The 26,840-nt window shown below is 37.9% G+C and overlaps 1 protein-coding gene, 1 long non-coding RNA gene and 1 other non-coding gene across 3 annotated transcripts in view; 2 read left to right on the forward strand and 1 right to left on the reverse strand.

Moving 5' to 3' along the window:
* The window catches only part of GFPT1 (glutamine--fructose-6-phosphate transaminase 1), a 61,249-nt gene that overhangs the window by 8,266 nt on the left and 26,143 nt on the right, over nucleotides 1-26,840 (reverse strand). Inside the window, exons 7-17 of the mRNA XM_020878611.2 lie at nucleotides 25,355-25,416; nucleotides 23,782-23,861; nucleotides 20,533-20,638; nucleotides 18,466-18,629; nucleotides 17,385-17,480; nucleotides 12,542-12,639; nucleotides 10,484-10,604; nucleotides 9,727-9,884; nucleotides 2,634-2,748; nucleotides 1,361-1,488; nucleotides 616-783 (exon numbers count right to left, since the gene is read on the reverse strand). Of these exons, the coding sequence (XP_020734270.1) occupies nucleotides 616-783; nucleotides 1,361-1,488; nucleotides 2,634-2,748; nucleotides 9,727-9,884; nucleotides 10,484-10,604; nucleotides 12,542-12,639; nucleotides 17,385-17,480; nucleotides 18,466-18,629; nucleotides 20,533-20,638; nucleotides 23,782-23,861; nucleotides 25,355-25,416 (1,296 nt within the window). The remainder of the gene's footprint in view (nucleotides 1-615; nucleotides 784-1,360; nucleotides 1,489-2,633; nucleotides 2,749-9,726; nucleotides 9,885-10,483; nucleotides 10,605-12,541; nucleotides 12,640-17,384; nucleotides 17,481-18,465; nucleotides 18,630-20,532; nucleotides 20,639-23,781; nucleotides 23,862-25,354; nucleotides 25,417-26,840) is intronic.
* On the forward strand, nucleotides 30-18,471 carry LOC110128070 (uncharacterized). The gene is made up of 3 exons (XR_002311043.2): nucleotides 30-762; nucleotides 11,960-12,127; nucleotides 18,388-18,471. It is a non-coding gene; the product is annotated as an uncharacterized lncRNA (long non-coding RNA).
* On the forward strand, nucleotides 1,647-1,778 carry LOC139031742 (small nucleolar RNA SNORA17). Its single transcript, XR_011484218.1, has one exon. It is a non-coding gene; the product is annotated as a small nucleolar RNA SNORA17 (small nucleolar RNA).

Below are 26,840 nucleotides of genomic sequence, written 5' to 3' on the forward strand. Positions count from 1 at the left end.
GCCATGATCTTAGTTTTCTGAATGTTGAGCTTTAAGCCAGCTTTTTCACTCTCCTCTTTCACCTTCATCGAGGCTCTTTAGTTCTTCTTTGCTTTCTGCCATAAGGGTGGTGTCATCTGCATATCTGAGGTTATTGATATTTCTCCCAGCAATCTTGAATCCAGCTTGTGCTTCATTCAGCCCACCGTGTCTCATGATGTACTCTGCATATAAGTTAAATAAGCAGGGTGACAATGTACAGCCTTGACGTACTCGTTTCCCGATTTGGAACCAGTCTGTTGTTCCATGTCTAGTTCTGTTGCTTCCTGACCTGCATACAGATTTCTCAAGAGGCAGGTCAGGTGGTCTGGTATTCCTATCTCTCTAAGAATTTTCCACACTGACGTAGGCTTATTTAAACTCACAATCCCATGTGGTAAGTCTCATGCATAAGTCAAGGAAACAGAAGCTCTGTGGCAGTGGTCCCCAATCTTTTTGGCACCATGGACTAGTTCTGTGGAAGACAATTTTTGCACAGACCTGGTGGTTGGGATGGTTTCAGGATGATTCTCATAATTACGCAACTGAGATCCCTTGCATGTGCAGCCTGTGTCCTCACAGTAGCCCTTGACTTACCTGCCTAGCAACCACTTGCTGTAGAGCATTCTGACACTTGGCGTAGGTGTGATCTCTCATGATGATCATGATGACAGGCATCAACTTATCCACCAAAGCCAGAGGGCCATGTTTCAACTCACCAGCAAGGATACCTTCAGAGTGCATGTAAGTGATTTCTTTGATTTTCTAATAGGAAAGAACTAGATTAGTCTTCAGTCTGTTTTTCAAAAACCCATTCTTAAATAAATATTACACAAGATATCTGCTGTTGGAAATCCCTGTCCTATTTATCAGACAGTATTAAAGGATCTGTGATGTACAAATAGAGCTAATATGTTTACTGATCATTATTTCTATAATGTCAACAAGTAAATGGGAGTTTTAGAACTCCAAAAGGACTTTTTGAAGATTTTAGAGTATCATGAGTGTACTCACATTTCTTTGTAACTGTTTTCCTAATTGTTTCATTTTTGACCTCAATTAAATCTCACACCTAGAGAATATATTATTTATTTTATTCAGATGTGGACAAAACATTAACCCAAGTTACTTTCTAAACCCAAGTTCTCATGATGAAGTGTACTTCCTTGATTTTCAATTTCTGAAATAAGTATTCTGTTATACTTTCAAGGTAAACAAATCAGAATTGTATAAATATAAAGGCACTTTTGTAAAAGTTCTACCTATTTCATTCAATCTGAAAATATGACTATGTGCCAGGTCCATGTGTCAACAGACTACAATTGGAAGTGAGAAGACTTACCAGGGCCCCTTCAAGACAAGTAGCATAATGATAGCCACGTCCCATTATCAAGACTGACTTCTGGTGATAAAGTTCTGTTGCCAGTTTCTGAATTTCATCATCCATGCTCAAAACTTCCTTAATCAAATCTGTTAAGAAGTAATATTAGCAAAATCTATGAAAAAAGGACAATATACCAAACAATAATAACATGGGTAACAACCGATAAAACACCAATGTTTCTAATCTTCTGTGCTATCAGTGTGGGGTTTTTTAATGAACAGGTACAAAGTAAAAAGATACTACTACTGCCCCTAGAGGCATTGCAGGTGTGGCTGCCATGTCACGTCTGCGTCATGAGGTGGCAGAGAGCAGAGAGGCTTGGTCTACGCCCAGTGTTCTGGCTGGTGGACATCTGGATGATTGATACTCTGACAAAGTGCCCACCAAGGGTGGGTGGGAGTTGCCTGAAGCCTGTCACGTAAGAACGAAACCTTAATTCTCTCCTAGTGCTTGGCTGGGCCCAGGACACCCCGAGGCTGCCATGTGAGGAGGGGCAGCAGGTGGGCAGTTGCCCCTGGCACAGCGACCAGCAGGAAAGATGGGAAGGATGGTGACTGAGCCTGCGAACGTAGGCGAGAGTGAGCAGCCTCACGCAGACCAAGATCTGTAGGTGCAGCTGGTCCGTGGGAGAGGGACCCTCAGGTGGGACTCTTTAGGACATGTGTCAGGACAGGCGGGAACCCCAGTGAGCAGCCCAGCAGCCACGCACCGCCAGACTCGAGGGCGGTACAGAGCCTGGGAGAGGCACGGCCTTGGAAATTCCTCTGAAGAAGAACGTGTGGGCTTAGCGTGTCGTGTGTTGAAAAGCAGTAGCAGTGTGTGCTTCTCCCCCTTGGTGTGGTTCAGCAGGGCTGAGGCAGTGTCCTCCAACCAGGAGGTGCAGGCAGGATCTTGTATGTGGGCGCACCCCACAGTCCTGAGCTGTATCTGGATTATCCCCCCACCCAAGGGGAGAATGTCGATGAGGTCTGCAAACTAGTCCTGAGAACGAGTGTCTCACAGCTGAAACGTTAGGACCCGTGTTTTCAGCACAGGGTGTTACAGTGAATGGAAAGATCTCCTGTCTTTGTGCGGGAGCATGTCCCCATGTTGGCAAAGCTGTAAAGAATAAATGCATCTTGAATTTAAAAAAAAAAAAAAGATACTACTGACTAAATAGGTACAAGCCACAGCTTCACCCATCCCCCACTCCCTCAGACAATAACTGCTGTGTGTGTGAGGGTCTTCATACCGGGCAGCCGCTTCAATCCAAGCATGATCTCTTTGCGTCTCTCCTGCATGGAGATCCTGTCATCACACATCATAAGAGCAAACATCACAAGAGATACAAACTGGCTGGTGTATGCCTGAAAGAGCACAAGAATGCGCAGAATTAGCTGCACTGCATTTTAAGAACTTGGAATTTTTAACTTAAAAAAAAAGATGAAAATAAACAAAAAATTTCCCCTGAGGTTACAGAATTGTGAATATCTTAAAAACCTGCAATCACACTATCTAGACCCTCTTCATTCCTGTTAGCTGTATGTGAATGTGAGATATGCCTATTTTACCACATTCTTTGCAATGTGGAGAATCATCCTTTTAACAAACTTTTACCAGACAGCTGGACAATAGACTCTCACTACTACTTCATCATACAGCCCTTGAATTCAAAAAATTAAGATTATTTTTTCATGGTTGTCAGTCATCTATGTTTTATCTATTGAAAATGAATTTCATTATTCTTCACTTGCTTTTTTTTTTGATTTGGGTTTGTTTTCTTTTCAGTTGGTCTTGAAAGATCTCTCTTGTTAAATTTCAAATTCATTTTCCCAGTTTAGGTTAATCTTTTACAATGGTGTTTATTGACACAAAAGTTTTAATTTTTTAACTTTATGTCATACTTTCTAGCATAAACAGTCCTTCCACCCTAACATCAGTTAAGTATTAAATATTCTTAATTCTGTTGGTTCCACTGTCCCTTTCTGCTTTTTTCCTTAGACACTTTCTATAGCCTAAGTTGTCTGATATACTAGAGCTATGTCACAGAATACAGATCCTGCTTCACATTTTTAGTATTTACAAGACAATCGTCCCATCCAGAAACATGGTTTCTATCAATTTGTTAGGAATTTAAAAGTCTAGAAAGTTATATGTTGCTGTTGTTTAGTTGCTAAGTCATGTCTGACTTTTGCAACCCTGGAGACTGTAGCCTACACCAAAGCTTCTCTGTCCATGGGATTATCCAGGCAAGAATACTGGAGTGGGTTGCCATTTCCTACCCCAGAAAATCTTCCCGACCCAGGGATGGAACTCACATCTCCTGCATTGGCAGGTGGATTCTTCCATCACTGAGCCACAGCGAAGTCCATTTAAAAAAAAAAAAGTTTTATAGTTTTCATCTGTTTGACAAATATTTACGAATACTTACACATTTCTTAGTAGAATTATTTTTAAGTATTTTAAGTATTTTTATAGCTTCCCTGATGGCTCAGATGGTAAAGAATCTGTGCGCAATACAGGAGACCTGGGTTTGATCCCTGGGTTCAGAAGATCCCCTGGAGAAGGAAATGGCAACCCACTCCATTACTCTTGCCTGGAGAATCCCATGGACAGAGGAGCCTGGCAGTCCATGGGGTCACAAAGAGTCAGACACGACTGAGCGACTAACACATAATTATTAAAAAAAAAAATCCCCCCTCCAAACGCACACACCCATACTTTTCTAAGTAGCCACTGTCAGCTTACAGAGAAAGATTTCTGTATATTTTAAAACTTATTTTTATTGAAGTAATACTTGATGTATATTACACAAGCTACAGGAGTACAATATAGTGATTCATAATTTTTCAAGATTATATTTGGTTTATAGTTATTATAAAATACTGGATATAGTTCCTGTATTATGCTTTGTAGCATATTTTACACATAATAGCTTGTACCTTTTCATCCTCTACCCCTATATTGCTCCTCTCCTCTTCCCTGTTCCCACTAGTAACTACTAGATCTCTAAATCTGTGACTCTGCCTCTTTGTTGTTATAGTCACTAGCTTGCTGTATTTTTTAGATTCCATATATAGATGACACAATATAATATTTATCTTTAATTTATTTCATTTAGCATAATATCCTCCAAGTCCACTCATGTTACTTCAAATGGCAAAATTTCATTCTTTTTTAATGGTTGAGTAGTATCCCACTGTGTGTGTGGGTGTATGTGTGTATGTGTGTGTGTGTGTGTGTGTGTGTGTATCAGTCAGTTCAGTTGCTCAGTCGTGTCTGACTCTTTGTGACCCCATGAATCGCAGCATGCCAGGCCTCCCTGTCCATCACCAACTCCCGGAGTTTACTCAAACTCATGTCCATCAAGTCAATGATGCCATCCAGCCATCTCATGCTCTGTCATCCCCTTCTCCTCCTGCCCCCAATCCCTCCCAGCATCAGGGTCTTTTCCAATGTGTGTGTGTATAGGTGAATGGATAAAAAAGAAGTGATTTATATACGTATCTTTTTTATCCATTCATCTGTTGATGGACACTTAGGTTGCTTCCGTAAGTTGGCAACTGTAAATAATGCTGTTGTGAACACTGGGGTGCATGTATTTTTTTTTTAATTAGTATTTTTTATTTTCTTTGGATATACATTCAGAAGTGAAATTGCTGGATTATCTGATAATTGTTTTTTAATTTTTTGAAGATTCTCCATACTGTTTTCCACAGTGGCAGTATCAATTTACATTCCTATCAACAATGTATGAGGGTTTTCTTTTCTCTATATCCTCATTTACATTCATTATTTGTGCCCTTTTTGATGATAGCCATTCTGATAAGTGTGAGCTGATTATCACACTATAGTTTTCATTTGCATTTTCCTAATGATTAGTGGTGTTGAACATCTTTTCATGCATTTGTTGGCCACTACAGGTACTCTTTGGAGAAGGGTCTATTCAGGTCTTTGGTCAATTTTTTCATCAGGTTTTTTTATGCTGAGTTGTATGAGCTGTTTACATAGTTTTGATATTAGTCCTTCATTGGTCATATCATTTGCAAATATTTTTCCCACTAAGCAGGTTTTCTTTTTGTTTTGCTGATGGTTTCCTTTGCTGCACAAAAGCTTTTAAGTATAACTAGGTCCCATTTGTTTATTTTTGCTTTTGTTTCCATTATTTTAGAAGAAGGATACAAAAAAATATTACTGCAATATAAGTCAAAGAGTGTTCTTCCTAGGTTTGCTTCTAGAAATTTTATGATTTCTGGTCTCACATTTAAGTCTTTCTTTAGTCCACTTTTAGTTTAGTTTTGTATATGGTGTTAGAGAACATTCTAACTCCATTCTTTTGCATGTAACTGTCTTGTTTCCCCAGTACCACTTATTGAAGAGACTGACTTTTCTCTACTGTATATTCTTGCTTCCTTTGTCATAGATTAATTGAATGTAAGTGCATGGGTTTATTTCTGGGCTCGCTATTCTATTCAGTTGATCTAAGTGCCTGTTTTTGTAACAGTACCATACTGTTTTGATTACTGTAGCTTTGTAGCATAATTTGATGTCAGGGAGCATGATTCCTCCAGCTCTGTTCTTCTTTCTCAAGACTGTTTTGTCTATTCAAGGTCTTTCATGTTTTTACACAAATTTTTAAATTACTTGCTCTAGTTCTGTGAAAAATAGCATTGGATTTTGAAAGGCACTGTCATAATACTAATCTGTAGATTGCCTTGGGCAGTTGTTCATTTTAGCAATATTAATTCTCTAATCCACAAACACAATGTATTTCCATCCACTTGTGTAATCTTCAATTTTTTTCCTCACTGTGTTATAGTTTTCAGAGTACAGGTCTTTTCCCCCTCCTTAGGTATCTTACTCCTAGGCATCTTATTCTTTTTGAAGCAATGGTAAATGGGATCATTTCCTTAATTTCTTTTCCTGATAGCTCATAGTTAGTTCAGTTCAGTCACTCAGTCGTGTCTGACTCTTTGCGACCCCATGAATAGCAGCACGCCTGGCCTCCCTGTCCATCACCAACTCCCGGAGTTTATCCAAACTCATGTCCATCGAGTCAGTGATGCCATCCAACCATCTCATCCTCTGTTGTCCCCTTCTCCTCCTGCCCCCAATCCCTCCCAGCATCAGGGTCTTTTCCAATGAGTTAACTCTTCGCATGAGGTGGCCAAAGTATTGGAGTTTCAGATTCAGCATCAGTCCCTCCAATGAACACCCAGGACTGATCTCCTTTAGGATGGACTGGTTGGATCTCTTTGCAGTCCAAGGGACTCTCAAGAGTCTTCTCCAACACCATAGTTCAAAAGCATCAATTCTTCGGTGCTCAGCTTTCTTCACAGTCCAACTCTCACATCCATACATGACTACTGGAAAAACCATAGCCTTGACTAGATGGACCTTTGTTAACAAAGTAATGTCTTTGCTTTTCAATATGCTATCTAGGTTGGTCATAACTTTCCTTCCAAGGAGTAAGCGTCTTTTAATTTCATGGCTGCAATCACCATCTGCAGTGATTTTGGAGCCCCAAAAAATAAAGTCTGACACTGTCTCCACTGTTTCCCCATCTATTTGCCATTAAGTGATGGGACCAGATGCCATGATCTTAGTTTTCTGAATGTTGAGCTTTAAGCCAATTTTTTCACTCTCCTCTTTCACTTTCATCAAGAGGCTTTTTAGTTAGTGTTTAGAAATGCAACAGATTTCCATGTATTAACTCTGTACTCTGCAACTTTGCTAAATTCACTGATGAGCTCTAGCAGTTTTCTAGTAATATCCTTAGGATATTCTATGTATAGTATTATGTCATCTGCAAACAGTGACGGTCTTACTTCTTTCCAATTTATAGTCCTTTTATTTCTTTTTCTGGTTTGACTGCTATGTCTAGGGCTTCAATACTATGATGAATAAAAATGGTGATAGCGGGCTTCTTTGTCTCTTCCTGATCTTAGAGGAAATGCCCTCAGTTTTGCACTGATGCCTTCAGTTTTGAGTATGATGTTATCTATGGGTTTCTCACATATGATCTTTATTATGTTGAGGTAGAGTCTGTCTATGCCCACTTTCCAGAGAGCATTTTCATAAATGGATGCTGAATTTCATCAAAAGCTTTTTTTGCATCTATTGAGATGATCATATGGTTTTTATTCTTCAATTTGTTAATGTCGTATATCACACTGATTGACTTGTAGATACTGAAAAATCCGTGCCTCCCTGGGGTGAATCCCAATTGATCCTGGTATATGATTCTTTTAATGTATTACTGAATTTACTTTGCTAATATTTTGTTGAAGACTTTTTTGTCTATGTTCTTCAGTGATAATTGGCCTGCAGCTTTCTTTTAGTGAATCCAAGAAAAATTAAGACTAAACTGTCATAATATTAAATTTTCAGGGAGTCATTTTTTTAAAGAAATTGAAGTATATACTAGAAAGAGATGCTTATTTTCCTATACAAGATGCAACTATCGGGGGAAACTGGGTGAAGAGTACCTGGACTTTTCTGTTATCTTTGCAACTTCCTATAAAGCTATAGTTATTTCAAAGCAAAATGATTTTAGAAAATGACTTGCCAAAAAAAAAAAAAAAGCTACTGACATTAAAAAAAAAAAAACATGAATAAATCTCAAAGCCTCACACTAAATGCAAGAAGCCAGATACAAAAGACATGTATTACAATTCCATTTATAAGAAATTTCTAGAAAGCTAAATATGAAATAATATAGCAAGAGAAAGTAATACTTGCCTGAAGCTGAGGCTGAGGGGTAGAAGTGGAAATTGACTAGAAAGAGGGCACAAAGGAACTTTTTCAAGTAATTAAGTCTTCTAAAACTGGGCTATGGTGATAAACAGCCAAATTTACTAAAAGTATAACTTAAAGTTTGTGAATACTATGGTATGAAAATTATACTTCAATAAAGCTGTAGGGAAAAAGTTAACAGCAGAATCTAAGTGATGGGTATATAGGTGTTAAATGCAAAATTCTTTTCATTCTGCTAATTAGTTTGAAAATGATAATCAAACACTGAGCAAAATTATCTTTTCATGAATGACAGAATTAGAAATCCAAAAAAATCTATTTCTCCTGGAAGTTCATAGTTAACAAAGATTCAATGAAAAGATAAGTCAACAGCCCCTGTCCACTAGTACGATCCCATGTCCCACACAGGCCATGCTGAAGCCCTTGCTTCAAATGTGTTTGAATGAAGGGTCTGGGATTCTAACCCCTGATCAAAAGCTGTCTGTCTGGACACTTTCCAAGAATCCACAAACTGCTGGTGAGGGTGGCTGTTTATTCATTCAGGCACAGAATGGAAACCCAAGAACAAATATCTTACATGTGTTAATTACCACATGGAGAAAATTCAGGCTTCAGTTTTCTGTAAACTACAGTGTTAGCAATAGCGAAGTAATCAAGAAACAAAAACCTCACTTGGGAGTTTTTACTTAAAAATTGTAACTTTTCCACAAAAAACTCTCCATGGGGTTCTTTAAATGAAAAAACAATCCAAATATCATTAGTATATGTTAACATGATACTCCACACATCTTTAATATAAATCCACCAATAGCTAAGCATCTTATTCAACAATCAGCAATAAATATTAGATTTAAGCAGAACAGACAAGAAACTGAAATTTTGAAATCACAAAGAATAATACATGTGTGAAGAACATTTTCTGCATTTATACAACTTCATAAGATTTCCTGTAATAGGAATTGTGCATATCCTAATTTCAAAGAGCAAAGTAGTCTCACTGGGCCTTAACAAAAATAAAGATGCTTTTAAATCTCCACAAATGTATGGTATATTTAAAGAAAAAACAGACAGTGTCATATAATACTTTTTTTAATATCACCAAGTTTTATACCAAAAGTGTATTTCTCTTTACAAACCTTCAAAGGTAATGTCCATATTTTGGCACATTTATTAGGACAGTATAAATACGTAAATAAAGATGTCAAAAATTATTAGAATTAAACTGGGTGTTTCTGTTATTTTTCTATTTCCCTACTATTCTCAAAGAAGAGGCTGTTATACTTACCACACATCCTACCCCTCCAGGGCAGGAGAAATATAAATGTTGAATGGAGAGAGCCAGTAAAGACTCAGGCAAAATGAACTTACATTATATACCTTTATCCCTTTTAAGCTCTTAAGATGAGCGTGAGGAAGGGAGATGACAGTGTTTTTACCTATTTTTGACCCTTAAGTCTTAGGATAATTACAATGACTAGTTAACTGTATGAACTGTACAAGTGCTAAGAAATGAAATAGAAGATACAGATTAGTCTATTTCATCAACACTATGATTAAATTATCACATGAGAGTTAAGTCAAGAACTTACTTTTGTGCTGGCCACACCAATCTCAGGCCCAGCATTGATATGAACTCCACAGTCTGTCTCTCTCGAAATGGAACTGCCGACTGTGTTTGTGATCCCCACAGTTAAAGCTCCTCTCTCCTTACAGTACCGAAGTCCCATCAGTGTATCTGCTGTCTCTCCTGGACAATAGCAGCAGACAGAGCAGTGAACATTTGCTCTTCCACAGATGCATAAACAGAAAACTGACAACTCTTTCAACAATATCATTTGCTTTATTATTTTTTAATTGAAGTATAGTTGATTTACAATGTTTCAGGCATACACCAAAGTGATTCAGTTATATACATGTTTTTCAGATTCTTGTTCATTATGGGTTATTATAAGATATTGAATATAGCTCCCTGTGCTTGTTTATCTTCTTTATATATAGTAGTATATATGTTAATCCCAAATTCCCAATTTATCCCTACCCTGACTTCCCCCTCATTTGTTTTATATAAAATTTAAAACATGTACTTAAAAGGATAAAATTATAAAGCTTTTAGTAACAGGATCCTACTTCTTAGGATCTCCTTTTCTTCTTTGTCTTTAAAACTTCAGCTCTTTTAAGTGTAAAATGTGTTGCCATTATCAACTCATTAAGAATTCCATAATATCAAAATAAATCTATATTTGTCACGTTACCAGCAAATACTAGTTTATCTTTAAATATCAGTTTTGCTGATATATGCTATAGTTGTTAGAAAGAATGACTTTCAAGTCTTTAAAATTAGCATACCTGACTGACTAATGAAAAAGCAAACATCATCTCGAAAAACTGGTGTGTTTCTATCTAGGAAGTCACTGGCAAGCTCCACCATAACAGGCAACTCAGTCAGCTCTTCCAGAACTTGACGTGTCTGCAGAGAAAAAAGATGCCTTGGTCAGACAACTGTACTTCAAATACTCTTTTTCACTGGAATACTTTAGACTCACTGTATAGTTTTTACTTTTCCTGATTATAAAAATGTAAGCAATGTTAGAAAATATAAACACAGATTAAAGCACTAAAAAAAAAAAAAATCCCACCACCCAGGAGATAAGCACTGTTAACATTTCAGCACAAATCTCTTTAGACAATAATAAATGCATGTATTCTTATAAGCAAATACACCCACACATATAAAATGTTTTGAGTAGTGGAAAAAGCACTGTTCTGAGTTAGCTTCCATATTAACTCTACCTTCCCAATTCCTAAGTTTTAAATGACAATTCATATAATACCAGATCAGTAAGAGATTTCAAATGAGACAACAGATGCAGAAACACCAAATGAAAAAGTAAACACCTCAAAACACTATGTATTCATTAAGAATGCTTTTTCTCAAAAAAAGTCAATACACTTTAGAAATCTTACTTAAGAAAGCTCACTATTTTCAAACTCTGCAGTATGGAGGATAGAGTAGGGGGTAGATAACTAGATAGGATTAATTCAATGACACTTTTGTATCCTAAACCACACTGGAATTATTTTTTTTGCCAGGGGGTGGGGGGGGGTGGGGTGGGGCCTGCAGTGGCACAGCATGTGGACCTTTGTGCTCTGACCAGGTATCAAACCTGTGCCCCCTGCAGCAGAAGCCTATAGTTATAACCACTGAACTGCCAGGGAAGTACCACCACACGAGATTTTTAATATTTGTTAATACTGTAGTCTCCAAAAAACCAAACAAAAGAAGACCCTTACATCTTTTCAAATTAGAGAATTCTAACACAGCATATATATAATTTATGCCCCACAATACAGGCTTAGCATTAGATGAAACATGTAATCAATTTTTTATTTCTGAATAGAGGGTTCATTCAATAACAGATCTAAGCCACTACTAAATTAACCAATCCCTTAATTTACACTAATGTCTTTAGTTCATTCTTTTTATTTCTAATGCTCAAAACAATTACTTTCTTACAACTCTTCCCTTCAAAACTGCACAGATTTTCCTTTTTAGGACCATGTAATTTGGGGGAAGTGGGGAAGGAGGGAGAAGAGGGTACTTTAGAGAAGAACAAAGCCTACTGAGATGCAAGGGTTGGGTTCTACTCACTCATCAAATGAATGGTTCCCACAAGTGTAGATAAGTGATACTTATGCCTCAGCAAATAAAAAAATTACTGTCATGAACTTTGGAAATCAATCCTAAAGCAGAAACTGAGTGTGTAAGGGTTTTCTGTACTTACAGAAATTGATATCAACAGCATGTAACCTGTCTCTTTACAGGGTAACTACATGTGGATCTGATTTATTGGACTAAAAGACTGTTAAAGTCCTATACTTCCATACTGACAGCCAACACACATCTTTGATACAGAATTTCAGCTTCCAAAATCAACAGTCAAGTCTATCAAAAAAGAAGACGTCCTTTCTCTGCAGAAATGTGCTTACCAGGTAAAATCCTATTGAGGTTCACTTGTCCCATCCCCCTGTCTGAGGTAAGTGAACAACGACACACAAAACCCAGGAACTGCTCTAACAGAAGCAGGCGTGTGGTGTGAACCACAAGGCCAGGAGGAAACAAGAACATGCCACTCTTTGCCTTTTGTTAAATCAGTTGCAGGCGGTCCACCTGTATATCTAAGGACCTTCCTAAAGCAGATGATCCACTGATAAGTAATTCCAAGTAGCTATTAAAATTCCTTTCCTCAAACTTCTTGATTTTTGTCATCAAAACATGAAAACATGATGTTTTAACAATAACAACAAAAAAAAGTTTTACATGCTATGTTACTGAAGGTACTATTTGTCTGCAGATATTTTCTAATAACCAAAATAACACAACTAAAATTTTAAGAAGCTACTTACTGCTACACCAGCATGGTAACTTGTTCCACAAGCAATAAGAATCAAACGCCGACACCTCTGTATCTCCTTAATGTGATCCTTCAAACCGCCCAAATTCACTGAAAAGAAAGTTTGTAGATATAATTATTTAGGAAAGAACCATATGAAACAGATAATCACTGTTCAGGAGTGTTCACTGCCTCTCTGGGAAAACAACACTGCTGTTTTAAAGCATTCATATTCCTCTTAGGAAACACAGTTCTCTCTAGTTTGAAAGTAAATAGGTCAGAACGTAACTGGTCACCCCAAACTTGTAATTAACCTTCCTCACTCCACAAACATGCCTACACAACTACAGTATTAACCACAACCTACCCTGATTGGTCATTTTTACATTCCTCTCTTCAGATTAAAAGTTCTCTTAAAAGCAAAACGGTAGGAACACAGACAATAGATCAGTAGATGTTGGTGCCTGGAGATGTGGAAAGGGCTAACTAAATGAGCCATGGGGGAATTTTTAAGAAGGATCTGTGCTAACTCTTGACTGTTGTACAGGTTGTTTAGGATTATGACCATGTTGTAAGAAGTTGTGAAAACTCACTGAATTATACATTAAGAACAGTCAAGTTTTATTATACCTGATTATATCTCAGTAAGTCTGCCTGGAAAAAAAATTGTCTTAGTTATGTTCATTTCGACTACATGCCCAGAACAGTGCTCTGAACACAATTATATACCATGCTCCTTGCAGTCTTTCCCATCTCAGTAAATGCCAACCACTCACCTAACATCAGGGTCATACCTGGTTGCTCCACAACCACTGCACAAGCAAGTCCTGAGAGCCCTACCTTCAAAGTGCCCCTCTAATGTCATCACCCGAGTCCAACATCTCTACCCTGGACCACATTCTCCAACCTCTTCTCCACCTCCTAAAGCCCTTCTCCACACACAGCCAGAATGTCTTTTAGAGGGATTCTTTAGAAACAAATTTGATCTCAAAACCCTCCAATGAGTCTGTCTCTATAGCCAGGTATGCATCCTTCTAAGGGCGCCTTGTCTATGGATTCTTCTACACATGGCTACATGGCTAGTTTTCTACCTGTGAGAAACTTTCATCCAGCATTTATTCAATCATTCAACTAACATTCTGAGCACCTACCAAGTGAACACACTGTCCAAGGCTCTGTGTGGCTACCAGACAGTTCAGCATCTGACTGTGATGAGCATGCCCATGAGCAGACTCCTCCTCTGTCTAACCCACCATCAGTCTGTCTACTCTGCTCCTGCTCTTTGTCCCCTCCACTCTTTTTTCTACCTTAACTAGTTATAAAATGGAAGCAATATATGGGGTTTTGTATATTTTTGAATAACTTTATATTCTTCCTTTTAAATTTCAATACTGAGAGGGCATACTGTATTTCTCTATTTTAAGAAATGAGTAAAGCAGAATATAAAACAATAATAAAAGCCTCAATGGCTTCCCAAATAACTTTGGAATAAAGTCCAAATTCCTTATTATGGGTTTCAGGAAGGAAGACACCCTGTTTCTTGCTTCACTTTGACCTAATCTCCTGGCATTTGCCCTCTCACCGAGGCCACTCCGGCCAGACTGGCCTTGCTATTCCTTTATGTATAGTTTTCTTTCTGGCATTTTTCCACAGACCTCAGCATGCACCGAAAAGATTTGGGGGTGGAGGGGAGAGTAAACAACCTTAAGAGTCTAGGTAGGGGGTCACACAAAAGCAAAAGCAAATCAGTCTGGAGATGACTAAGTTTAAGCAGACAGACTATTGGAGAGACCTGTATTTCAGATGATGGACAGCAAGGTTGGACCATGAGGTTAGCTGGTCATTAAGTGTTTCCTTAAAATTGTCTGTGTTAGTCAATCAGTCATGTCCAACTCCATGCAACCCCATGGACTATAGCCCACCAGGTTCCTCTGTCCATGAGGTTTTCTAGACAAGAACACTGGAGTGGGATTGCCATTCCCTGCTGGCTGAGGGATGTCTGGGAGAGTTCTGGAAGGAGTCGCCCATGGTCTGAATGGATGCTCTGGAGAGACTCCTACTCCTGGTAAGGGAGACCATGACTGCAGCAGGAGCGCCTGGAGGATGGGCAGGAGGAATGGGAACACCACTGAACGCTGGAGGCCAGACTGACTCCATAAGTGACTGGCCGTGTGACCTCTGGCAAGACTTCAAACTGACAGGGCCTCAACTTCCTTATCTTTACAATGAAAAAGGATAACAGTCTTCCTGTTTATATTATAGAACTTTTATGAGGAACACATACCATAGATAAAAGTGCTTTTTAAAATCATGACTTCTCAAAGTTTATCTTGTTCTCTTCCCTTATAAAACAATGCTTTTTCCGAATTCCTACTTCCCTTCCATGCTGTTAATAGTATTTACTTACTGCTACTCTCCCAGTTCTTTCAGTTCAACCATCTTCCACAGCTCCGTCGCCCCACACAAGCAGATGCAGGTTCTGGTTTGCAATGCTCCTGTTTCTCTCCTAGCCTCCACTTGCCTCCCCTTCCCCATCGCTTTACCCCAGATGGGACAACACTCCAACTGGTGGCTGCATCTCAGCCTCTCGTTCCCCCAGTGCACACTGGAGACTGGTAGTCAGTCACTTCAGTGAAGCTAGGACCACTCCTGGTTCCCACGCCTCTCCTAAGTCTCCTAACAGCTCTGTAATTTCTACAAAGGGAGGCACCCTTCATACACAAAAGAAGGCATTCAAGGCCCTCCTTGACAGATCCTCTCACCTTCCTGCCTTGACTTACTGCTCTCTACCCTTGTTCATGTACAAGACATGGCAGACAAATTGGACTACACATTATCTCACAAATAAATGTCTAATGGTTTTCCACTATCTCCCCTTAGCTAATGCATTCTACCCGGCTGCAAAGCTCCCAACTCCCTCTCACCTATTACAACCTTCCAAATCCTTTACAACTATATCTGCCTACATCATGGAACCTGGCCTGGCCCCTTGTCCACACAGATTCATTCTCTCTCAATTCAACTTTAAACATTTCAACACTAAACTGTGGGTCTAATGTCATTTATCATATTTTACCTTTCTTTAAATAGTTATGTAAAATTATGCAATTCCTCCCCTTTCTAAGAACCTAGAGGAGGAGACCACAGCAGAGAGAACTTTCCTACAGTTCCTGATGCATTCAGCTCCTCCCACAGATGTCACTTATAACTCAGCCATCAACAAATCTCTCTAGCTGAGAAAGAGTATGATGTGTCTCAGGCAATAAAGTATACAAAAACCACACTTCTTCAGAGAAATCATTCTCCATCAATTAGCAGGACATCACAAAAAGGAGAAGGCACTTAATATTTAAGACACAAATTCAGGAAAAGATTTCTGTATACTAGACATAATCTCTCAAAACCTGATTCCTAACACTGAGAAGTTCAGCCCAAAGCTTGTTTATGAAACTGGTCACAAGGAATGTTCTGAAAATCTGATTTTCTATGACCACAGAAAGTCACTCTCAAACTCATTTTACCAAGTGCAGAAAATCCTGTGACACAAGGTCTAGAGAGAATTTTCAGAAATAGGACCAGAGCTGCACTGTCATCCCACCTTACACAAAGAGGAAGGCAAAGTGCCACAAAAGGCATTAGACAAACACTTGAAAGCCTCTGGGAAGTTCACATCTCACTCATTTATAAACTGAGAGAAAAAACCTAGGCTGAACAGATACAAGTAAGCTTCCCAATAAGGGGACCACATCTCATTCTTCTGAGCATTCAGTGTTCAGAACAGTCCCTGGTAATAGCAAGTGCTAAATAAAAGATCTCTGAACTGAAAACAGGTTAAATGTTTCTAATGGTACATTGAAGGACTCTTCCCTGCCCCAGGAAGATCATCCTAATGTTCCCATGAAAGTGAAACTGCTAGTTGCTCAATCGTGTCCAACTCTTTGCAACCCTCCAACGTCTGTAGCCATGGAATTCTCCAGATAAGAAAACTGAAGTGGGTAGCCATTCCTTTCTCCAGGGGATCTTCCTGACCCAGGGATCAAACCTAGGTTTCCAGTATTGCAGGCAGATTCTTTACTGTCTGAGCCAGTAGGGAAACCCAAATACTCCCATAACTGACAACAATTTTCAAATGTGACTCTCTAGCCATCTTATATATTTTTCATAACCATTTTAGGTATGCTACCTCTTACCATAAATTCACCTTTTCAGACTGTATGATTAGTGGTGTTTAGTATTTCAGAGTTATACAGCCATCACCTCTATCTAATTTTACATTTCCATCACCTCCAAAAAACCTATATCCATTAGTAGTCACTCACCATTCCCCACCCCCATCCCTTCAGCTCCTGGCAACTATTACTTGTTACTCCCTTATTTTTACTGTGGTAAAATACATGACATAAAATTTACTATTTTGATGATCTGTAAGTGTGTAATTTAGTGGCATTAAGTACCTTCACACTGTTGTACAATCATCACCACCACCCATCTCAGAACTTTTTCATCATTCCAAACTGAAGTTCTGCATCCATTAAACACTAAGTCCCATTCTCTCTGCTCCTCAGCCCCTGCTAACCACTAGTCTACCTTCTGTCTCTACAAATCTAACTTAGATATACATCCACTAAACACTAAATCCCCATTCCCTCCTCTCCTCAGCCCCTAAGGATAACTTAAATATACCTCATATCAGTGGAATCACACACTGAAGGACTTTTAAAAGAGGACTGGGCTCCATTGATAGCTGGCAACCATAGTTATTCTATATGGCTATAAAGGACAATGAACTCTAATAAGGCTGTCAATGTCAACCCCCATGAGACTTTGAAATAGTAACATAGTTCATATGTAATTACCAGTATAGTCATCAAAGTTGACTCTTCCTCTCATTGTGTTCACAACTGATTCTGGCTGTTCAAAAATTTCCTTCTGCATAAAAGAACTGAAGTTGCCTGAAGTAAAATAAATTGTATCATTAAAACAAAAATTAACAAGCCAAAGGATAGGAAGTTTGTATTCAACTAAAAGTCTATCTCCTTCAATATAGCCTTAGTAAATGAAATTAAACAAAAGGTCATGCAGTAGAGAATAATATTCATTTATGACACTTTGCCCTATGGGAAGAAAAATAAGCAAGTAAGGAGAAAAAATGCTTTTATTAACTTTACACCTAAAATATGTAATTATAGCAAAACAGGGGAATGGGACGAGCTTATGGTTTAGAATCAGATCTAGATTCAAATAATGGTTCTATCGTTATTATCTAAGAGGCTCTGGGAAACTCCTTAACCAGTTAAATCTATTCTAGCAGCTACTTCATAGTGTGGTAGTGTGGGTTAATATAGTAAAGACTTGACATATATAGCCATTATGCAATAAACTTAAGTTTGTTTTTCACTACAACCCCATCAGAAAGGACTATAAAAACCACTATCACCATAATCACAATAGTCAATTGTAACCAACATTATGTAGCGCTCACTACGCATGTCAGGCACTGTTGTCAGGGCTAATCCCCAAAACAACCTTAATGAGGTTAAGTCCTACAATCTCCACTTCATATATGAGAAAACTGAAGCACAAAGAGAAGAGAGGAATAAAGAAGAGAACACAAACTATGTTTATAAAGCATCTTAAAAATGTCAGTTCAGTCACTCAGTCGTGTCTGATCTTTGTGACCCCATGGACTGCAGCAAGCCAGGCTTCCCCGTACTATTTAAATGATTGATTTCTTTTTTAATGTGAGAAACAACAAACCATGAATTAGTTGGTAGCAGAATATGGTCAAACCAGCAGATACTTTCTCCAAAGAATCATCCCCCTTTCTGGTGTGAACTGTTCACTATTCTGTGTTATCAGATTCCTACACCAGGACAGAAAGGAGGATGTATCCTTTCCATCGAGGACACTGAGCTGTAACAGGACAAAAACGTTCACCCTTCATGATCTGCTGGAGTTCCATCTGGAGGGTCTGCACAGCTCGTCCAGGGTGATCTCCCGCAGTCCGTTTAATTCGATGAATAGAAAGACGGCCATCTACCACTGCGGCAACATCATCATCCTCAAGAAAGATGACACGATTGGTGTGTTCGATGACAGCACTACAATATGTTCCAGGAGACAGAACAATCAATAATCTAGGGTGATTATTATAAATATAACTATCATTAGAACAAAAGGACCAAGTTTAAATACAAAGTAACATCTGGCGGTATCTCTGATACATTTCTGGTTATCAGTGCTATTCCTTACAGAGAAATGAAGGAGGGGGTGGTCAATGCAGACAATGAAAAACAAAACCTCGGTGTAACAACCAAAGCCAAATTTGATGAGATCAGAAGGCATGGTTATTTCTTTCTCATCCTACCCATCACCAAGTCCTCCAGTTTTAACTCCTAAATAGAGGTTCTCTCTGTGTCCACCACCACAAACCAGTTCGAGCTACCACCAGCCTCACAGGAAACCGCAGCAACCTCCTAACTTCCAGCCCTGGTCCCTCTGACCTCCCTCTGTCCACTCTCCATTTCTGCCGAAACGTGTCTCAAAGGTCAGTTCCAATCAGGGTTTCTCCCTTACCCAACAAACCAGCTGACACCTTCCCTTTAGTTCTTAGGAAAATAGCTAAACGCCTTTACCACAACCCCTACCTCTTTCTCTGGCCTCATATCCCACCAAACTTCCTCTCTCTACTCCAGCCACACTCACACCCACTCTAGCTCTCACAGGCTGATCCAACTGCAGAGAATGAATGTTTTTCCCCTCCACCTCTTCACCAAGTTAACTCCTAGTATCTCCTTAAGTCTCAGTTCAAACATCATTCTCTTAAAGAAATGTACCAGTAGGAAAGTTAAATCACTCTATCACACGCATTCTGTAGCTCTTGTCATAACTGGAATTCTATACTTGGTGACTACTGACTAAAATCGGTCTCCCCCCACTAAGGAAGAGATCCTTAAGGACAAGTAACATTTTTATTTTCACTCACCGCCGTCTCCTGAGCCCAGTACATGACTTTGCTGGAGTATTCAATATGAATGCACAAGTGAAAGAAAAACTGTTGAAATGCTTTCATAACTTCCAGCTTACCTAAGCCAAAACTGTCAACTCTGTAACAAGTCTACTTAGTGACAGCAAGGACATATCTCAGCACTGACTGTATAACCTACACACCTGTAAAATTCAGAAAATAGTGAAGCTCGCTTTCCCACTGAGATAATATACCCCTCGCAGTCCCAACCTGCATAAATATTCATTTTTAGATCCCCTTACTTTCAGACAAAATGAATGACTCAAACACCTGCTGGCAATTTGGGTGACTCCATTTTACCCTCATTACTATTTAAATTTCATTTATAAATGCCTCCAAGCATCCTACTGCATTTTCTCTCAAAATGTCTCAGTCTAGTTACTATTTCCTATATAAGTGATTTTGCTGCCAGTTATTTCTCAATCAAAAAGATGTGTCCACACTCGATTAAAACTACAATCTAGGTTTAAGCAATTATACTATCACTGGTATGATGCTAAGCTATTCTACTCTCCAATCTAAAAATCTCTCCTCCCAGGGAAGTTTGGGAGAGGATGAATACATATGTGACTGAGTTCCTTCACTATTCACCTGAAACTATCACAAAATTGCTAATCGGCTATACCACAATACAAAATAAAAAGTTAAAAAAAAAACAGGTAAAAATAAATAAATAAAATCTCTCCTCCCTATAAAACCTGGGTTATGGCTCTAAAAGAAGAGACAAAAAAATACATGAGCTCAAAGTAAATATATCAGAACAAGTCTCAAGGACCATTATTTCTTCTTTGTAGATGGACCTACATATTCTGAATTGAGAGAGAAGACTTTCTAGGACCCCAGAATGGTCACCTTCACAACCTTAATTAACAAAGTTCTCCTATACAGCATGACTAGATTTATACAAAATGACTTTTTGGTTTCCTGCAGCATAAGAAGCTTTACTAAAAATTCTGTTATCAACCAATGACGCTCACCTTGCATCAGAAGCGAAGTAATATTCCACTGCTTTTTCTTCAACAGGGAAAAGGCAAGTTGTGCTGTCCACACGGGAGAGATTGCAGCTTCCTTTCTTATCTTTGCCTAGAGCATGGAGTTAAAGGAATCAGCCAACACGTAGAAAACCATGGCTGATTTATAAATATATACAACTTTCTACAAAATCAACAAAAAAACCATAGCAATGCAAAATAATTCCAGCAACTTTTCAATGCCAGGTAGATCACCCTATTTTCATGCAATAAGCCAACAAGAACAAAGGGCGTAGAGTGAAAGAGCAACTATCAGACAGCGTGGCATATACAGTGCTATGTTATGCATTTTTTAATGTAATATTTCTTTTCCAAGAAAAACACAAATGATGTCACTAACTTTTTTAATGTATGTATAGCCTAATTTTAACTTTAAACAAAACTTAATGGAATTAAGACATATAAATTTGTGCTCTTAAACATTAAAATTACATTAAAAATATGAAAATTATGCAATGAAAAATAAAATGAAGGCTAGTGGCATATTTTTATTACCTCCAAATAAAACTTCTCTAGATTTTAAAGCTAAGTAACAAATCAAAGTTCAGGCTATACTAATTCTGATTTAAAAACAAAACAATGATATTCTCTAACGTGTATACCATACAAGGTAGCTACTGCTAAGGACTGGAACTGTAAACCCAAAACCTCTCCTTTCTTAAAACTGGATTTTCTTACATTTCTTTTAAGTCAGGATAAGGTGTTGTCCTTTTGTAATGGTAACGTCTTTTAATTCTAGCACTTTAGAATTCTGGCATCTCTACTTAACTTGTTAAGCTACTGATGAAGAATTTCTTTTTCCTCTTTGACTAAAGTCAAAACTGGAAGGTATAATGAAGTTTGACCAATTAGCCAAATACAGAAAATACTATTAACTTAAGACTATATATATAAATTCTCAAGAGACAAAAAAGCACCTTTCTCAAAGATCAGGACACAGGAGACCTTACAACCAATGGACACAATGGCCCAAGAATACTATAAATACACTTGTAAGAACTCCTACTGTGTCCATCCTCTAAAATCAATGTGTACAAAAACTTGGTAGTAACTATTCTTAGTAACACATATCCAAAGTTCTCCACTTTTTCAAATTATTATTTGATTATTTTTATTATTTTTATTTTTATTTGATTATTTGATGTGGTTTAGGCATGAAAACAAAACAGCTCTTCCCATCCATACCCAACAGTAGAAATGACATCATGCTTTTAAAAAATAAGTATAAGAAGACATCCCAGAGAAGACAACACTACAGAGAGATAAAGCAGGTCAGTGTTTGCCAGAGGCTGGATATAGGGACAAGGATTGACTACAGTCAGTCAGCTGAAGGAACTTTATAGGGGATGAATTGCTCTTTATCTCAACTGTGGAGGTGGTTATACAACTGACTGTGTTTGACAGAACTCATGAAATTGTACATCAGAAAGTATGAACTTTACTGTATGTGAAAAAGTAAATTTAAAAATGGGCAAAAGGATAGGCTAGCACCTATATTTTTTTACATAAAAACAACTAGCTTTGCTTATAAAATGTCCTACTGGGGTTGAGTTTCACCATATTCTTTCTTCCAATACTGGTGTTATTTCATTCTTCAAGTAACAAGGTATACTTAATTACAATATATAGAGGAAGTAAAGGTATCACTGCCTATCTAAATGAACATTGCTTACATACATCTATATGACTGTTACAATCTGTAAAATGTCTTCCATCTACTGATTATTTCATCTGATTCAAGTGGAAAACAATCATTATCATCCTACTTTATTTGGCCAGTGGTCACACCTGGAGAAAAAGCAATGCCTGAAAGCCACTCCCATGTTTTCCCCTGTACAGCCTCTTCATGCACTTCAAAAACTGTTTAACTACTAAGAGCTAGAAAAATCAGGATTACTATAACACAACCCCTGATCTCAAAAAGATGTCTCATTATAAAGTTTTCTTCCAGCCTCTTAAGACCTTAGCCAATGTTTTTCTATTGCTTCTAAAAGTAGCCTAAGACAATGTACAAGGTTAACATGTAAGTAATAAATACACACAAGCAGAATCATTAAAAGAAACCTGGAACTCTGGATCCAAAATTTATACTGGTAGACTAGCTTTACTTCTAAAAAGAGTTGGAGGGGAAGAGGAAAATAAATTCTAACACCTCAGGATTTGAAGGTTATTTAAGGAAATAACTGTCTGCTCTATATAAAATAGTGAAAGCAGCCACTATCTAAGGATGAATAGGCTTAGAGTACTTTGCTAAATCTTTTTTTAAAAAGCCAAGAATTATGCATCAATAATATGGGTTTCAATCTCCTGAATTCACCACTCCCTGTGTCTTTTACCTGGAAAGTGTTTAGTAAAAAGGTAAACTAGAAGAACACATCATTTTTTGCTAATTATATCAATAAAATGATCCAGTTTGTATGGCTGAAAAGATAAATTTCAAACATAAATTTTTTAAAAATTCCAAATTCAAACAAACCCAATCAAGATATCAAACATAAATCTGAAAGTAAAATGTCATGCATAAAACAAAATCCATTTAAACATATTTCAGCTAAATTATTCAAATAACTACCATGGAGTTCAATCTATAATAGCCTAACACACAATGCTCTTTTCCTAATCTTAGCATCTTATTTATAATAATATATCCTACATGATTTTAATTTAAAACAAAGGGAAAAAAGTTACAATTTCAACCATTTTCTCAAATCTCAGAGATCTTAAAGAAACAAATTATTAAAAGCAGTTTTCTAAATGGCAAAAGCAGACAGACAAAATATACTCTGCAAATTAGAAAAATAAGGTCAAAATATGTTTCCCCATAAAATAAGCACATTTTTAGAGGCCCAGCACATTCATTCACTCCAAGAACAAAGAATTAGTAAAGAATGAACAAAAGAGGATAAAGGTTCCTCCCCATCCATGCAGAGTGCATTTCCCACCTCTTTCTCCCTGTGATCCCCACCGTGTGAATTTTGATCCAATCTGAGTCCTAGCTAAGGATATACAACAGAAAAAAATTCTACTCGTCAGAGAAATCACAAAAACAAATCCTTTTCATGTCTAGACAGAACTATATATATGAGTGGATCTGATCAAATGGGCATTTAATCAATTTATGGAAAACAAGTCTTTATATCTACTGCACTCAATTTATACATTTTCCCCATGCCATAATATAGGAATAGTTTTTACCTGTTCTGTAGAGAATTGGAATGTGGTCAGTAGAGAGTTTATGCTCACTTCGTACACCAATCAACAGAGGGCTTCCTCGTCTGTTAGTACACAATTAAACAGAATTAAACCATTTTTATAAATAATGCAGTAAGGATACAAAATTTAAATATGATGAGGGAATGCTATTCAAATAATGCTTAAATTCTCCCTGTGAGGTCGACTTCAGATATAACAAAAGAATGAGTTTTTAAAAAATATTCAAAAGTCAGCAAACTATGACCCACAGTCAGGTTTGTCTATTTTTTTGGAACATGGCCACGCCCATTCTTCTACTTGTTTCTACGGTTGCTTTCACACTACAACAGCCAACTGAGAGGCTGCCACAGAAGCAACACGACATGACCGAGAAAGCCTAAAATATTTACTATCTGGCTTGTTACAGAAAGGGCTACCCAGGTGGTTCAGTGGGTAAAGAATCTGCCTGCAATGCAGGAGATGCAGGTTCCATCCCTGGGCCGGTAAGATTCCCTGGATAAGGGAACAGTAACCTACTCCAGTATTCCTGCCTGGAGAATTCCATGGACAGAGGAGTCTAGGGGGCTACTGTCCACAGGGTCACAAAGAGTTGGACACAACTGAAGCAACGGAGCACGCCTGCATTGTTACGGAAAAGGTTTGCAGACCCCTGTTCTATGATGATGCATTAAAGTTTCTCATTTTTAACATTAAATGGAAACTTTCTTTTGATATATGAACAATATATGAATATTCAGCACTTTATCCTTAGTTCCTCTGACTTTTTAAAGACTGCTCTCTCTTACAAAGTCTTAGGCCTCCCACTGTTTTCAGAAGGACTTAATGCTTAGGTTTGAATATCCCAGCAAAAGCAATTATCATACAATCATCTAGGACTCTGTCTAGAATATTTAGTTCCAAAAACTATGGATATTGTATAGAATACTCAACCTCCAAACTCAAAAAGTAACAATGGTACCCCACCGCAGACAAAAGGCCAATTACAAATGCCAGATGGTTTTGCTTTGTTAAGGTATTCTGTCACATGGAAGAATAGTAAAACAACAGATAAGACACGTGGAAAAAAAATACAGTCGACCTCCATATGCATGGGCTCCACATCTGCAGATTCAACCAACTGTGGATTGAAAATATTCAGGGGAAAAAAATTCTAGAAAGTTCCAAAAAAGAAAAACTTGAATTTGCCACACACTGGCAACATTTTTACTCACTGCTAGTATATACATTGGATTTACAATTATGTACATAAGATTTGCATCATATTAGGTATTTAAGTAATCTAGAGATGCTTTTAAGTGTACAGGAGATGTGTACAGGTTATACGCAAATGCCACACCATTTTATATAGGGAACTTGAGCATCCATGGGCTTTGGTATTCACAAGGGTTTTTAGAACAAGTCCCTCATGGATACCAAGGGATGATTCTCACAAATATCTCTAGAAAAGGCAGAGCCATTATAGTGAAGGATCATTTATAGTGTAAAGAGAATAAGCTTATAATTTAAAAGTTTCAAAATACATATAAATATTAGTCATTATTAAATCTATATATACCTTGTGCCAACTGCTTGGCCAGGAAAATGGACACTTTTAAATACAAGTGCAAAAGCACCTTCCTATGGAGGGAAAAAAAAAGTGCATTAACAATATGTATTATAATCAACTGTCAAATGATAAATGCCTAAAATATACTGGCTTCAGCACAAAGATTTTCAGTTCACACACTGCTCTTTTGCACTACTTTATAAATTAGCCTAAATTTCAGGCAGACACTTACTCCAGCTTTGATGTATCCAATATTCACTTTTTAAACAAGCCCACTCTTAAAATAGGATCAACAGATAATAGTTCCAAAACAGAGCATTATAAAAGTCACCTTTGTACATGCTACCAACACTTCTCATGTGTCCCATACTATGCCTTAGTAAAGGAAGGGCAGAGTCAGAAAAGATACTAAGCTCTGTATTCAAAACCCATTCTTTGGCCCAGCAATTTTACATCACTGTTAACTTCCTTTTTTTGGGGGGGGGGGGGAGAAAATTAAGTCTTATTTATTTTGAAAACCAAACCACTAGGAAAATATATCAGTCTTGAAACAGCAAACAGACAATATTATCATTTCAAGTACTAAGTTGGTAATAAGACAAGGTCCTTATCAAAATGATAAGGGGCCAGAACTGGGGCAAGAACAATGCATGTAGCAAAGGTCCTGGCAAAAGTGGTATTTGGTAATGGAGGGCAGTCCCTTTATCACTCTAAAGGAGCCACAGTTCATCCCTGAGTTGCTTACTTTTCCTCCCGTGACTTTTTTGTTGCCAGGGGATTGTCTCAACAAAGCTGTTATTTCAGGGGGCAAAGTAAGCAACACTGGGTTTAGGCTTTCATTCTGTTTCATGAAAAACATTTTTCCAAAGCCCGTACTTCACAACCCTCTTATTTAAGTAGCTAATAGTTCCTCTTTCACTGTTCATTCCTGAATACGAGCATATAATACTGTCAAAATCCTGTTTCCCTTCAAGGACGAGTGTCACTGTAAGACTGTCTTGTCGCTTGGCTGACTGGCAGGTGGCCTCAGGGTCCACCATGGCTGCCAGTGAGAGGGAACACTTGCTTCCCTTACCAGTGTGATATCGCTTCTTACATTTTTGCAGGGTCTCCAGGCTGAATGATGTAATGTGTGAGAATTTTAAGAAACACACATCCATATCTTGATGGAGAAATGAGTATTGCAGGGACCCTTTCAAAGTTTTTATCCAAACTGCCTCTCCCAACTTTACATCTTAACATCATGCCCTGGTCTATAAAAGAAAAACAAGCAAAACAAACCCCCTGGAAGTCCCCTGCCCCTTTCGACATTAGTGACTGCATGGATTTTATTAGTTTGTGGAAAATGCTGTAGTGTACATCACTGTTAACTTTCATTCTTTTTGAACTTGACGTGCTGTGTGTGCTTCAGTCATGTCTGACTCTTTGCGATCCTTGATATTGAGACATACACACACACACAATCATAATTATTAACATTATTGTTAACATAATT

Source organism: Odocoileus virginianus, chromosome 2 (genome assembly GCF_023699985.2).
Source record: "Odocoileus virginianus isolate 20LAN1187 ecotype Illinois chromosome 2, Ovbor_1.2, whole genome shotgun sequence".
NCBI classification, from domain to species: Eukaryota; Metazoa; Chordata; class Mammalia; order Artiodactyla; family Cervidae; genus Odocoileus; species Odocoileus virginianus.